Source organism: Alexandromys fortis, unplaced genomic scaffold (genome assembly GCF_014885135.2).
Source record: "Alexandromys fortis isolate MF-2015 unplaced genomic scaffold, M_Fortis_MF-2015_v1.1 scaffold_57, whole genome shotgun sequence".
Lineage (NCBI taxonomy): Eukaryota > Metazoa > Chordata > Mammalia > Rodentia > Cricetidae > Alexandromys > Alexandromys fortis.
The window spans coordinates 7,254,543-7,270,246 of record NW_026067941.1 but is presented as its reverse complement, the minus strand read 5'-3'; the positions used below and the strand labels follow the sequence as shown (position 1 = coordinate 7,270,246).

Sequence of the window (15,704 nt, the reverse complement as noted above, 5' to 3'; positions counted from 1 at the left end):
CTTCCACCCTGACAGCTTGACCAAATCTGCCCCAGTCCCCCCATCTTGTCACCATAATAAAGGTAACAGGTGGGATACCAGGCTCTGTCTAATATTGTCATTTAGCAGATCCAAGCTGTGGATCCCTTGAACTAACTGATGCTCCCTCTAACATAATCCCTACAAAGTTTCTAAGATGCTGAGCTAGAGCAGAGATCTGCTCATGATCTGTCACCAGCAGGGAGGAACTCAATTCCAGCACATAAGCTCCTGATGCCCGGAGAGAAGGGAAGCTCTGCTGACAGCCAAGGCATGCAGCTTGGTTTGTCTAGTCCTCAGAGACACAGGTTTGGGCTGGGCTTTGAGAATCTCACTGACTTAGCTTGGGCACTGAGTCCTAAATGTCATTTGCTCCATTAGCACCTGGCTGCCTCTGGATTCAGCTCAGTATCCCAAGTCTCAGGCACCTCCTTAGGGACTCTGATGCAGAGGATAGGACAGTCAAATTTAGGAACTTCTTTCTGGGAGATCTTCCTTTACTTGAGGCTAGGAGTCTCTTGAGAGGTAGTATGGTCCCTCTGCCACGGTCTGCTGTCCCGAGGTTTCCAGTTTCGCTTTATCCTTTGACAAATGAGCCAGTGTCTTTGATGAAATCAGTGGCTGCCTTGGGGTTCACAACGCTGACTTCATTGACCTGGAATTTGTCAAAAAGTTGATCCAGCCTGTCACTCAAAGGCCCCACCTTTTATTTTACATGGTTCCTTAATGTGTAGTACCATCTGTCCTAAGCATGAGCTATGGCCTGATTTTAGTCAATTCCAGAAACTCAGTGAAAGGAGGAATCATTAACCACAAGACACAATGTGAAGGTGCTAAGATACCCTTGGACCAGTGGAGATGAGGGGTCTGTTGCCTTTCTCCCTTAAAGCAACCTCTCTCTCCCATTGGGCAAAGCCCTCCTCAGGCCTGTTAAGAAAATCAACACCACCCATGTGCACCTGTCTCGTGCAGCCCATCTCCCAACTGGCATTACGTTACTGCCTAGATTGGCATTTGGTTGGCATGGGGCAGTGCGAGGCAGGGTGTCCTTCAACCTCCCAACCAAAGTCATTTTCTTCTCAATTAATTCTTCTTTGCTCTTTAGCTCTTAAGGGGTACAGTGAAAATGTTAACTCTAGCTTTTAAACCGTACGACACCAGTAGCACAATTCACAGGTTTCTTTTGTTCCTGCAGGCCTTAGAACACAGAGTGTCAGGGACCTTCTCCCCCTGCCCCATGTTTGCCCAGGCTCTTGTGCAGCTTTGCATCTGGAGACGTGCAGTATTTCCTCGTGACTATGTGTCTGCTTGTTGCTTGCCTATTGTTGACTCTTGGGTATTGTTCAGTCAAGAAGCTATAGCCAAGCCAGACGTGGCGATGCACATCTATAATACCAGCGCAGAAGAAGCAGAGGCAGGACAATTACAAGTTTGAGGGCAGCCTGGGCTACAGAATAAAACCCTATCAAAAATAAAAGGGGTGAGAAGAGGGTTATGGCCTATCTGTTTAGGTGCTCTCCTTTGCGAAGCATTGCTCTTACTTTCTCTGGGGGTGAATGTCTCACCCCCGCCCAGCTGCACAGTTCAGGCCTATCCTGCCCAACCGTTAGCACCTCCCCGCATTCCCTGCCTCTACCTCTTGCCTTTATGCTCTGCGATGCCTCCTGACTACCATTCTCACCTCATCTATTCCTGGGGGGAAATGGTCACAGTACCTAGCAGGCAGCATTGTGCTTAGGACATATTGGCTAGGTTAAGACAGCAGACCCAGTAAAGCTCTGGGATCCCTTAATCAGGCATTTAGAGCCACCTAATATGGGTATTGCCTTTCTTAATCTTCTACCCACTAAGGCTGTGGTCTTCCCACTGAGCGGCATCAACACCCAGACTGTGCTAGAATGCAGACTCTCCTGCCACCCCCAGCGGCATTGACCCAAGTACAGAGCTCCCTCCTGGCTGGGCAGAGTCTCTACATTGTCAGTAACATAGGAGCAGTTGTTACGCCAGCCATATTCTTTTCTCAGGCCATTCCCGGGAGAGCTAGTTTCATCCTGCCTTGGGTCAGGAGATCTGCAGGGCTATTGGAGCTTCTGGCGTTCACCCTAGCTGTTTGTTAGGGCCAACCATGGACATGATCGCATCTGATCCTCTTAGCAACCCGGGGCCAGCCAGTCAGGCCTCCTAACTTTCACACACCTCCCAGATAGAGGACCAGCGCGGAGTCCAAGCTGGGCCTGTGCCTTTACCCTTGATTGTGTTACTCCTGTCTCCCTTGTTTGCCGCTCCAACCCACCATGCAGCCAAGGGCCAGAGCCCAGCTGCCTCTACAGAGTTAAGACGAATGCCTGACTAGGTCAGGGGACTGAGTGGTTTATGCCTGGGCAGTGTCAGGAACATGTCCTTCCTGGAAGACTACTGTTTACAGGGAGGGAGCGCATCTTCTCGACAGCCAAGGACATGCCCCTGACCTATGACCTGTTGATCCCCCCCCCCCCCCTGCAGCGGTCAGCACCAGTCACCATTCATCCTCCTTCAAGTCCAAGTCCTCCAGCACCGTGACCTCCACTAGTGGCCACTCTTCAGGGAGCTCATCAGGAGCCATCGCCTACCGGCAGCAGCGACCAGGCCCCCATTTCCAGCAGCAGCAACCCCTCAATCTCAGCCAGGTAAACCCCGACAGCACAATGCCTTAAATGGCCTTGATAGCTTATTCCTACGCTAGACCAATGCTGGGAAAGGTGGTAACACTGGTTCACAGAGAGCCAGCCCAAAGCCAAGTGATAGAGAACTTAGTGACATGGTGCCAGAGCTGACCTGCTGATCGCAGGGCCCAGCAAAGAATACGCATAGTATCCTACTGTTGCTTTGGGTCACCAGACTAGCCCTGAAGTTGCTTCTCTTCAGGGAGTCCTCACAGTCAATGCCCCAGACCCATGGAAAAAGTACCCTAGGACTTGCACACATGCCCCAGTGATTTGGGTTCTCTGCAGAAGAGAGGGCTCTTTGCTTGGACTGGTTCTGGAAGTCCCCAGTTTTAGAGTGAGATGTCACAGCCTGTGGGAAAGCCGTCACTTCTCAGAGAGGGATGACTTCAGCAGAGCAGCCCACTGGCTTTGGTCCCGACTGGCTGAGTATCACCTTAGTCTGGTGACTGGCCAGTCAGACATCACTTTCTCATTTCAGTCAAATTTTTATATTCTCTGCTTTTTTTTTTTTTTTTTTTTTTTTTTTTTGAGACAGGGTTTCTCTGTAGCTTTGGAGCCTGTCCTGGAACTAGTTCTTGTAGACCAGGCTGGCCTCAAACTCACAGAAATCCGACTGCCTCTGCCTCCTGAGTGCTGGGATTAAAGGCATGCGCCATCGCATGTTCTCTGCTTTTAAGGGAAGCATGTGTTGTCACTCTTGCTTCCCACCCTGTCCCTCCTCCTGCCCCTCCTGCCCCTCCTGCCCCTAACACTGTCCCTCTGCTACGTTTCCTTCTTAGGCTCAGCAGCACATGGCTACAGACCGCACTGGGAGTCACCGTCGGCAGCAGGCCTACATCACTCCGACTATGGCCCAGGCTCCATACACCTTCCCGCACAACAGCCCCAGCCATGGCACTGTACACCCCCACCTGGCTGCAGCTGCCCATCTCCCCACCCAGCCTCACCTCTACACCTATACCGCGCCCACAGCCCTAGGCTCCACCGGCACCGTAGCCCACCTGGTGGCCTCCCAAGGTTCAGCACGCCACACTGTGCAGCACACTGCCTATCCGGCCGGCATCGTCCACCAAGTCCCCGTGAGCATGGGGCCCCGGGTCCTACCCTCACCCACCATCCACCCCAGTCAGTATCCAGCCCAGTTTGCCCATCAGACCTACATCAGCGCCTCGCCAGCCTCCACCGTCTACACTGGATACCCACTGAGTCCTGCCAAGGTCAACCAATACCCTTACATATAAACACTGGAGGGACCCGCAGGGAGGGGGTGGAGGAGCTCCCAACAGACCTGGGGAGCTGGGGTTTTATACTGCAGGTGCCGCACACAAACAATGCAAATGGGGCAGGGAGGGGGGACAGTTGGGACAGAAGTGAAACTTGAACTAGGAAGTGGGAGGACTTAGAGCAGAGAAGAGAACCTTTTAAAAGGAAGGGATTAAGGAGTGGGAAATCTATGCTTTTTATTTTAAAAAAGAAAAAGGAAAAAAGAAAAAGAAAAATGTTAGTAACAAAAGAGTAAAAAAGAAAAAACTCAGCTCACAAACCCATTCTGCACCAAACTGGAAAGGAAAAGAAGAGCTACAGGAAGATTCTGGAAGCAAGGGGCCCCAGTTTTTGAAGAACTTTATGAACTTTTTAAAGATTATTTTCATATGGCAGCAAGTGACATTGAAGAATTTGCTGTCAAGGAGACCTGAAATGGAAATCCAATAGATTTTTAATTAATTGAACATGAAAATTAGGGATTTTTCCAGAACTCCAAAAGGGTCAGCACCCCTTTCAAGTATCAGGCCGTGGCCTGAGGAGGCTCATATTTGGGGTTGGTCTGGGGTTGGCAAAGTCCAGTTCTGGCTCGTTCGTCAGGAACAGTGGGGTCAGCCAGACTGATGGAAGACCCTCAGTAGAGGGGCAGGTTTCCTCTTTTGGGGTATTCTGGATAAATCTCTAAGCAATGTTATTCCTCAGATATCATAATAATGTGTGTTGCAGTCTTTAATTTTTTTTTCTTTTCTGTGATTTTTTCTTTTTATCTCGAATCAACCCCTAGTCGTGTAGCATAGGGCAAGGTCGTCACGGACACCCTAGTAGAATGTAGCACTCTGCGCCCTCGTTTCCTACCTTGTGTTCAACTCCAGTGATACCAATAGACTATTCCTCAATATAATTGCACAAAACAAGTGATCTAGCATAGGCAGGAGCCAATGTGGTGGTCTAGGTGAACGAGTGAGTGTGCGTGAGCACGTGTGGGTGTGAGCGGGGCTGCCACCCTCCCCGTGTGTCCCTTGGCACCGCCGTCACAGCCCTTGCAGTCTTGATTTTACATCATTCCCTCCTAGTGCCTTAACGACCGACAGACAGACAGACACGGTGAAGGGTTACTTCCACTGGTACTCCAAGAACTGGCTGGGGCAGGTCAGATATGTTCTCAGCTCTTTTGTTAAGCTGTTAAAAGAGTATTTTACTTGGGTCTTTTTGATTTTGTATTGTTTTAATGTCACGTGGATTGTCTTTCCTGGGCTCATTGTGAGCAGAAGGATTTCAAAGAAGCTTGTATAACTAAAAGCGGGGAGGCGTGGATCTCAGGAGAGATGTAAGAGCCAGGTGGGGGACACTGGCGACAGCTGTTCTTGTGCTGAGTTTTCCTCTGAGGGCAGAGGTCCAGAGAGACTCCCCACCCTGCCCTAGCTGTGCCACACATGACGGGAGGGGGTCTTAAGGATGTTGGCTTCGCCAGGCAGCTGCCTCAGCCTCCAGACCCACCACCCGCTTCCTGGAGCCATCTGGGGAGAGGCAGGAGACCTGTTCCCATTTCTGCATCCCTCCCCAGTCCCTCCCTCCCACAGAAGCCTGGTAGTCTCAGATATACCTGCGTATCTCTCCACCAGCTCCAGGGACTGCGGTCGGGCTCCCCTGCAGACCGCCACTGCTACATTTGCTGTTGCTTCTTTCCTGAAATGAACCTAGGTCTCCCAGTCCACTTGGACCTCTGCCTTTGAGAGATGCGCAGGCAGAGGGGCTGGAGGGACATTTGGGAAAACACTCCCATGGACAATTAAGCCTCAAAGAAATCTGCCCTTCACCCTCTGCATTCTGGATGTTTTCTCCGGCTTTGAACAGTGAGGTGGGTAGGAATTTTCTGCTCCTACTGGGAAACTGAAGCCATGGAGGTTGGAGACAGTCAGGTCCAGGATGGGACATAGTAGCATGGTATGGATTGTTTGAGCCTGGTGTGAGTCCTAGCTAGCCCCTAATCCACATCTTCAGGTAGAAGGTTTGTGGTCAGCAGTCCAGCCTTCCCAGTATCCTCCCTGTCTTCCCTCTGCAGGCCCTGAGCAATCTACTGTGAAAGACTTTCCTCATGAGACCTGCCTTCCTTCAGTAACGAAGCTTACTTAGCTTTTAGCTGTGAAAAACTCTGGAAACCTCCCCACCCATCAATTCTTATAAGGTCCCCCAACTGGATATGTCTTAGTGCACCTTTGCCCAAAAGGAAGAGATGCTGGAGCCTGGCGAGGCCTGACCCACTCCAGCCAAGGCCTAGCGGGAAGCACAGTGAATGGAACAGGCCTGCAGGAGGACGCTGCATCCTTGTCCTAGTCAGAACCATTTTAGCCCAAGCCTGGCTTTAGCTGAAAGTGAGACAACAGGAAAAGTCAGTTCAAGGTGGGGTGGGCATCAAAGCCTTTGGAGAACCCCTGAGCCAGAGGCTCCTAGAGCCTCACCAGCGTGGAAACCCATCTGTCACGGAGCTTCCAGCAGTCAGATGGCAGCAGTTTCCCATGGGGCCTTCTCGTACTAGACTTGTCCCTCCATCTTTTCTTGTCCGCTGACACTGAAGCTCTTCCACCCGTTCTGTCCTTTCCCCTTCTCCTTCCAGACCAACCATGAATGTTCCCTGTTGCTCATAAGTTAGTCTTACCGTACTGACTATTGTGTTATTGCCACTGTAATTATGATCATTATCACCTTGTTGCTATTTTAGTCAGGGTGTGAAGTACACATTTATTCCAAGTATCCTTGTGTTTTCTTTGTAATATGTAAATTTGTTTTATTATAGCTGTGAGTATATGAGTAGACAGGAGGGACATACAGATGTCCAGTCTTGTCCGAGGGAATGGAGACAAAAGGAAAGAAGGCTCAGGAATTAGGAAAAATTGTTCCTCTCATCTCTGTCCCATAGAGAGCTGCAAAGAAGGCTACTGCAAAGCAGAGACTCGGATACTGGGTCCTTCTCACATGGCCCAGCTGGGTACTCAACCGCTGGTGGTACAATGTCTTTTGGACCTTTGGCAGTTTCTCCCACGTTCTCTCTGCTTCCCTCCGCGTCTGAACTACTGACCAGATCTTAGCCTGCCTCACATCTGACGGTCAGCTCCAAAGGCCCCTCTCTAAGCTGCCCCGACCTTTCCTTACCTTCAGTTTTCCCGTCACTCAGCTCAGCTCTTTCAGTGCAGAGACAGTGGTCCCACCCAGAAGCCACTAGGTGCAGTGAAGGTCATGGGCAGCCAGTGCCTCCTTGTGAGATATTTCTGCCTCACTCTGTCCTGCTCAATTGCCACCCTTCCTGTTTCCCTAGTCTGCTTCTTTCCAGACATCTTCCCAGCTCACTGTTCTAGGGAGCGAAGTCAAGGAATGAGACATAAGAGAGCCCCATGCAGACAGAGCAGCAGCTGCTCAGATGCTGCAGGACTCCTAAATCACTGGCAAGTGAAGGGCACAGTGGGACTTGTAGCCACCTCCTTCCCGGGCTCTAGCTGTGCCCTTCAGTGTGTGCATTGTGGTGATGGGTGTGTGTGCATTACCCACTGTCACTCAGAACAAGCAGGCCCCCGGTGAAGGAAGTTCCCCGAACAGAAGATAGCCACTCGGCAAACCTCCATTCCACTCCCGCGCCTCCCCTGATCTCAAGTCCATGTACAGAAGTCACACGAGACCCCAGCCAGTCAGCACCCTCACCTAAGTTCCCGAGGTGCTCAGCACCTCATCCCTTTGCAAAGATGGAAGAAAGGCTGCTGTCCTTGGTACTGCGTACGCTCTCAGTGGGAGGGGGCCACTTAGTCCTTAGTAGACCATGTGTCTCTGGGCCTTCTCTAGTGAAGAAACGCTGCTCAGCTTGAGGAAGATGAGAAGGAGACAGGTCTGTGGCACCTCGTGACCCTCAGGTCAGCAGACTCTGCTGCTCGCTGGGTTCTTACTGACCATCTGGGCCTTGGCACACAGGCCTGTGTGTCAGTATGTCGGAGTGATGTTTTAGGAAAGCAGATGAGCAGGCCAGTGGGTAGGCAAGGCTGGTGTTCATGTCAGTTAACCCTGTGAAGTGGATGTGGTTGGTGTGGTTCAGAGGAAAAGGGGGGGGGGCAGTGTCAAGTTTCTCTCCTTCCTGGTGGCAAGGTTGTTTTCCACTATAAAAGCCAACTTGGCTTTGTTCTGTTTGCTTCTAAGGATTGAAGCTGACCAACCATTGCATGGAGCAGGTCAGGAAAGGAGGTCAGCACCGCCGATAGGACCTCCCTAGACCAGCTCTTAGGAGATGCAGACACTTTTGAACGGTGTGGCAGGGGAGTGCGTTGGCTGACTGTAGTGAGTGGAATTAATGTTGAGGAGGCTTAAGGAAGTACTCCTGGTGGTTCATGGTAGTAAGGGTGATTGGGTCCTTACTCCGTCCCTCCCTCCCCCAGGTTCTCATCATCTGGCTGAGGGCAGAGTAGGATGTGTGCATGGCTCTTGCTGGCCTGTCAAGTAGCTGCTAGGACAGAAAACAGAAGAAAATTTCTTGGTGCCCTCAGCTAGCAGAGAGAGTTCCGTGAGAGGTAATGTCTCCTTCATAGCCCAGCCCGAGACCACACAACCCCCAGCCAGCCATTGGACCACAGCTCATTGCCCCAGAGTCTCCCAGGCTTCTCTCCTCATTCCTGTTTCCCCTCTTATGTGCTTTACAGGTTTTCGGTGGGGGGCCTCAAAATTAAGCAGGCCAGAGATGCCCTTACCAAATTAGAGAGGAAAGTAAAACTGTCCCTTTCTTTAGCCAAAGACACCTTTACAAGCGGACAAATGTCATCCCCTGTTCCCTTGGGCAACACTGGCTTCAGTGATGCAATTCCATTTATTCCCCTCCCTATCCTGCCTCCTTTTTTTTTTTTTTTAATCTCACTGCATTTATTTTAAAACCACTCATCTTTAAAGAGGAGTGGAGTCTGGTCCTAAGTGCTGCTGTTCCTAGGTAACTGAGGCCCCTACAGTGTTCATTTGTGTTTAATTGATCTCATGCTTCTGTGGGGAGCTAGCAAACAAGCAAGCAACCCTTCCCTGGTGACCCACGCTGCCTCTCGGGCTCTGGATGCACAGGACCGGCTTGAGATGGCAGCATCTGTCCACCTGCCCGGTCTCAACAAGCAGTACTTAGTCAAATCCATCAAGCCACTGAAGAACCAAAGATGGCGAAATGAGGCATACATAATTGCAAAAACAACCTCATGAACACTTTGGCACTATGGCTCTCTGTAGTGACCAACTGAAGAGAGGTTTCCCGGGTCTTCTGGCTCAGAGTTGCCAGAAAAGAGAGCCTGAGGCTCCTTGTCACAGACCCTTCCCCAATCCTTTCAGGGTCCCACATCCCAGACCTGTGCAGGAGAGCACTGCACAGATGACCTCCTGATGCACACCTTGTATGAGGACTCACCAACGGTTATTGAGTGTTCACAGTATGCCAAGGCCTTGCTGAGCATCCTCTCACAGACCCATCACGACCACCCACCCCTGGCAAGAAGTCAATACCCCTGTTTGACAGATGGAAGAGCTGTCCCTCTGAGAAACTGGAATGTGTGAAAGGAAAAGCATGCTACATTTCCGAATCCCCAAGTTTTTAAACCTATTTTTTTGTTAATCAGGACTTTACTGATGTAAAATTTGTTTCCCCGTTTAACTAACTACAGTGACAGCCTATCTCTAATGGGTCATTCAATGACGCTCCCATTCCCTGAGTGCCAAACAGGCTAAGAATTGCTCAGTGAGCCCCGTGACACCAGCCACGTCAGTCCCTGTACAGATGAGGCACCTGGCTTAAAGCGCCCGTAAGCTGCCCAGGCCACCCAGCTGGTGAGAAGGAACGGGCTTGACCTTCTATCTGCTTGGCTCTAGAACTAGCTCACAGACCCAGCCTCAGCTGCCTCCCTGTGTACAGCGAGGACAGTCCTTTGCTGAATGTCACGCTCTGTCTTCCCTATGCTGCTGCGGGCTCAGCGTGTCTGTGCAAAGAGAGTTCCTGGATGGGATGCAGGTAGAAGAGGAGGAGTTTGACTTTAAGAACAGTCGGGGAGTTTCTCTGGATTCCTAGAGTTCCTTTCTGGTTTCTTTCCAGCAACTAGCTTTAGTCACGCTGCTACAGCTCCTGTCAGACTGAAGGGAAAGTGTTCTTTTCTTTTATAAAAATAAATAAATAAGATGATTTTTCTTGCTTATAGTTAATCCTAGAAAGGCAATACTAAAAGTATATATTTTTTTCCAAAATGCTATTTTTTACTGTACTTGATAAATACCTTGGCAGCTCTGATCTCTGTAGCAGACCCTCTTTTCAGCTCTGGGCAGAACCAGGGGCCAGGTTCACACCAAATTTGTAAATACCATCTTGGTCTGTGTCCAGGAACTTTTTTTTTCTATGAAGAAACAAACAAAAACAAAAATAAAGAAAAACAAAAAAAGAGGAGGAAGGGGAGCATGAAGGCAAGCTGGGAAGAGGAACAAAATCACATTTTCTTGCAAGAGAGACCTTCTCAAAGAGATGGACAGAGCATGACAGAGCAAAGCAACCAAGCCAGGAAGTGAGAAAGAGGCGCCTCAGACTGCCATGCCATTGGGAGCATTACCGGCACAGTTTAGTTCCCTTGAGAGGTAACAAAAACCTGGAAATGCTCTAGGACTAGATTTCCATTCCTTAAAGACTCTCACCATGCACTGTATCTGCTCAGTTGTTTCCGTTGGGCTTCTTTTCTCTTTTCTTTAAAAATGTCTTTACTGACTGTCTCCAGGCTTGTTTGCCTAAGTTCTTAGGTCGTTTACACAAGTTCTAAATTCTTCTAGAACTTTAACTTCATTGGAAGTGAACCCAGCTAGCGCAGCTCTGAGGTCCTGGTTGGTGTCAGTGGTGTTCTGGGCCTCTGGCAGAGCACCTCGCAACGTTCTCAGATGGTTTAGATTCGTTACCTTACGCAAACTGTGACCCAATGGCAATAATTACCTCAAATATGGGCATTCGTCCTGGTTTTAGCCTTTTCTGAAATCATGTAGCCAGCTTGACCTTGTCATTCAAAAGACTATGAATTCGCGGTGGGCTGAAAGTAAGGATGAACGCATACCCTGGTCACTGTTGCCGAAGTGAGTCCTGAGAATAGCTCGCCCTTCCACCAGAAGAGATGGCCTTGTGTCGTGATCAGTGTGGTGTCAAGGCTGTGTGGAGCGTGTTCTCACCATGTAACATGCCCTTTGCGCTCTCCGGTATCAAGTAGACTTCACAGTTAACTGTGCATACTCAAGCATACTTCTGGCTACCTTTTATAGTTAACGTGCTCTATAGTTTACATTTAACCTGGTACTTCTTAAAAGAAAATTGTTCCTAACTGCCATTTTCAACCACAGCGATTGATTGACTCTTCCACCAGAAGCTGTGTCTCCCCAGGCAGGCATGTTCCGCTTATATTGCTTGTAGCCCAATATGCGCGTTTCCTTTATTGTTGCTCTCCAGGGACCCTGAGAGAATGAGAGGAAGTCTAGAGGGAATGGGAAGGGGTAAGGCCTGAGCCTGGGCCAGATGCCGGGTCCTGTGCCATGAGTATCGGTACTTGTGGTCGAGGCCTTGACAGCATGGAGGGGCGGTGAGAAGTGATCCCTGCTCCAGCAACTTTGTCTTGGCTTGAATGCTTCCTTCATGACCAGAGCCCTCACCTGGCAGTAGGTGGTGCTGGTTCTCAGCAGCTCTGAAGGTATGGTTGCTGTTTCTGGGTCCCCAGTGACCCTCTAGAGGTCAGCATTTTGAGAGGGAGAACCATACCCTTATGCCGTCTTCACTGGCCGGGTTTTCACATATCACTACTGTCTTAGTCATTTTTCTTTAAAAACAAAACCCATGTAAAATGATGTGTACTTTAATTTACCCATTGTCCAGCTACGCTGTGAAACCTAGTTCAGAGGCCTCTGCTGATGGACATAGGTGCTTCTGAGCCGAAGGAGCTGGGGTGGACGAAGGGTGGCCCATGGCGCTGGGTCCATGGAGGGGATTTACAGTGAAACAGGCCTCAGAGCCAAGTGTGGGCTCCACTGGTAAGCAGGAGAAGACAGGAAATACCAGTTTTCCTGATCGTCTTGTTGGGTTTGGGGGTGTTTTATTTTTGTCTTGTGTTTTGTCTTTAAGACAGGGTCTCGCCATATAGCCCTGGCTGGTCTGGAACTCACTATGTGGACTGGGTTTTATTATTTTTTTTTCCTGTGCTACCACTGAACTGTGGAGGACCCATGGTGATCAATGTGTGATGTGATTGTTCCTCCACAGACCCCTTGAGAGCTGCAGCACGAGGCTCAGGGCTGCTCACCTCTGCTTGCTCTGCCCCTGCGGCCAGTGCTGAGGGCGTGCGCCTGTGGTCTCTGAGAATGAATGTCCTGTACGATGCTCCTCACCTCACCCTCCTTAGTCATACTCTGAGGTCCTGGTGTGCGTGCGTGCGTGCGTGTGTGTGTGTGTGTGTGTGTGTGTGTGTGTGTTCCTTTGCACTAATAAACCAAATGAATTTTGTGTCATTGTCTTTGGAGCTAACCCATGTTTTTAAAAATGAGAGGTATAGAAATGGGCTTTTCATTGTTATTTGAAAAGTTTAAATTTACTGTATCTACAGAAGGGCTCTGCTGTCGCTCTTTTTAGTTTCCTCTCAACCAACTTCCAAAAATGGATCTCCCCTGCCCCTCCCCCTTGCATTGGCTCCTTGCTTCTGTTACCACCTCTGCCCCCGCTGTCAGCACAGACCTCAGGACTTCCGGGAAGCTCCAGTCAACTAGAAGACTTGCTTAGCCTTGAGAGCCTGCTCCTGCCTCCCTGGCTCCCTGCTGGGCTGACGGACTGTGGATTTGCTATTGATGTGTCAGTGCTTTGGCTCAGGTTAGGAGGAAGGACATAGGAAGTTGAACGTGACTTGACCGTGCTGTCCTCTAGCTTCCGGTGACTCTGAGCGAGAAGAATACACACACACCCTTCAAAGCAGAGGCCCTGTTCACGCTGCCTCCAAGTCGGCTAGCTCCCTGCCCTTCCACATCCCTCTGTCTTGTGTACTGCCCATTTGAGACTGGCTTTCTTCCATGGGTTACCCAGGGCACAATCATTTCTAGCCCCAAAAGCACCCTTCACCCTTTGTGTGTGTGTGTGTGTTTTTAACCAAATGAAGTTGACAAGAAAGGCGTATGTTGGGGCTGCAGGATTCCTAGTGTAGTAGAAGCACTGTATAGATAGAGATGTTGATATATATGTTTGTGTATATATATATCAAGCCAAATTTTCTGATAGGAAACGTATAGCTTTATGGATGAGAAGGAAGAGGAGCCCTTTAGAGGTTGGAGAGCACTGATGTGTCCAATGAGCAAGGTGCATCCTGTTCCTTCACTCGCAGCTAAGGCCCCAGCACCCAGCCCTCACCGTCCACCTCACCTCAGCAGAGCTGGGAGACTGTGAGGGTTCTGCTGCTCTGCGGGTCTCCAGCAGCGAAGGCTTGGGAGAGGGAGGGACACAGACCAGCATGACTGGGCTTTCCCACCCATTTTGCTCTGACCGCATGCATTCAGCTACAGCCTAATATTATCTCACATTTCAAAAGAAAAATGGCACCGTGAAGATGGCGGGCGAGAGAGCTCGGTAGCAATGCTTACCTTTCAGCTGTCTGTGGGTTCAGGACGCTCTGGGCAGGAAGACACACTCCCTGGGACTAAAACGGAGAAGAGGGGACCTGTCAATGCCCATTCCCCAGTCCAAGGAAGGAGGCTCCCTCCCCCAGGTCATCTCACCTAGATATTTCTCTAGCAGGTCATCTCAGCCCAGTCTTGACAACCCCTTGAAAGCCCTGGCCAGCGTGTCCCTTCACTGTATGGTTTCTGTAATAAAGTGTTAATCCATGTTAATCTGTGTGGGAACTATTGCGTGCAACAGTATTTTCTCGTGTACCTCTTTTTCCTCTGTGGTGTGTCTCTCTTTTTATTTATAATGTCTACTTTTGTTTAAAAGGACAAACCAGTGTGTCGTAGACCTCTCTGTAACCTGTTCCTTAGTCTCATTATAGGTATGTTATAAGGGTGGATATTTTACTTGGCTTTAGAATGTTTTTCAAGAAAACTAATTCTTAACTGATGAAGTTGTCGCTACTAAAATGCTCGTTTTCATCATGATGTCGTGCGCTTCTAAATTAATCATCATTTTCGTTGTAGAAAAATGGAGTGAATTTATATTAGTCTTGGAAACTAATAATAGCATTGTAAATTTATGAGATGATTTTAACAGAAAAATTATAGAAGAATATAGTTATTTTAATTGTAATATTACTAACTGTAGGGTGAGGAAGGGGGGGTCCTGTTGTGGTGAACTCTGTTATAGCTTGTTACTCAGTTTCTTTTTGATCATTTTTTCGGTCTCTGAGGTGAAGCGAGTTATTAATGGAATCTGTACACTCACATATGCATATTGTATATGTGTAGAGATGTGGTCACACTGTCTTGGAATTACATTAAACTGTTTGGAATCACTGTACTTTGCCCAGCAGCTTCCTTCTCCAGAGCCTCGCTAGGGGGCACCATTGTGATGTAATATCTGTAAGGAAGGTCTTTAGCCTTTCGGAAACTGCTCACTGTCTCCGAAAGGATTCACACTGAAGACTAGAGCTCTTCTCCCACACCTCTATTCTGCTGTTTCATCCTGAACTCCACAGACAACCTCAGTGTTCCACGGCCCCGCTGCCAGTGCGTGCGCACACATGCATACATGCACACACCACCTCAGGAAGCCCAGAAGATGCCAGATCCTCCCCTACTCACAGCTCTTACTTCTGTGGCTTGTTTTGGGTTTTGCCAGGTGTCTACAAAATTGGCCATTCCTTTCTCTCCACCCATCAGACACCACTGCATTCTGGCTTTACGATTTGCCTGTTCCGTGTACTTCATATCCATGAACCAGGACTGCTTGTGAGAGACTGCTGAAGCCTTGATGGGTGGAAAGGCAGAGCAGAAGGAAAATTCTGATGGCAGAAGGCAACCCTCTGAGTGGGGAAGGACAGCCACATATCTCAGCTGCTACGGGCCACTGAGGTATGGACAGCAGGCTGTGTGCCTGGTCCCAGTCAGTTCAACTCCAGGGTCTCTCATTTATCCCCGGGAAATCTGGGAAGCCCCTAGATGTCTGCTGCCTCAATAGGTAACTTTGGAATAAAGTTACCACATGTGCAGACTGGCCAGACAGCCCCCCAAACCCTTTACATTGTGTCGGGCCATTGAAAGGATTGGCTTGTTCTTGCTATTGAGCCTACTTCAATATAGAGATCAGTTCCTGAAAGGGAATCCCTTCTACAGTAAAAATCTAAAATATGGGCCACTGAGATGGTTCCATGGGTCAATGATGCCTGCTGCCCAGCCTGGGGACCCGGTTTGATCCCAGGACCCACGCGGTGAAAGGAGAGAGCCAGCTCCCGCTGACCTCTGACCTCTGACCTCTGCAAGCACAGCATGGCCAAAGACAGCAACAGGGCAAGGGGAATCTCCAGAGGGTAGGAGACTTAACAGCATGATGTGGTAATATTTTGTTTGTGATCTAACAAATAAAATTTGCCTAAAGATCAGAGTGCAGATCTAAGCCACTAGTTAGCCATAGAGGTCAGACAGTGGTGGCGCACACCTTCAATCCCAGCACTGGGGAGGAGGAGATGGGAGCGCTATGGATGGGCAGAGAGAGCAGAGAGAGGTGGG

The 15,704-nt window shown here is 49.5% G+C and overlaps 1 protein-coding gene across 5 annotated transcripts in view; it reads left to right on the top strand.

Annotated features, from left to right (window-relative positions):
* Hipk2 (homeodomain interacting protein kinase 2) overlaps positions 1–14,496 on the top strand; it is a 193,168-nt gene extending 178,672 nt beyond the window's left edge. For all 5 annotated transcript variants that reach the window (XM_050147932.1, XM_050147931.1, XM_050147929.1 and 2 more), the window contains exons 14-15: positions 2,521–2,684; positions 3,503–14,496. In XM_050147932.1, coding sequence (XP_050003889.1) covers positions 2,521–2,684; positions 3,503–3,964 — 626 coding nt within the window. In that variant the 3' untranslated portion in view covers positions 3,965–14,496. The remainder of the gene's footprint in view (positions 1–2,520; positions 2,685–3,502) is intronic.
* The last annotated feature ends 1,208 nt before the right edge of the window (positions 14,497–15,704 follow it).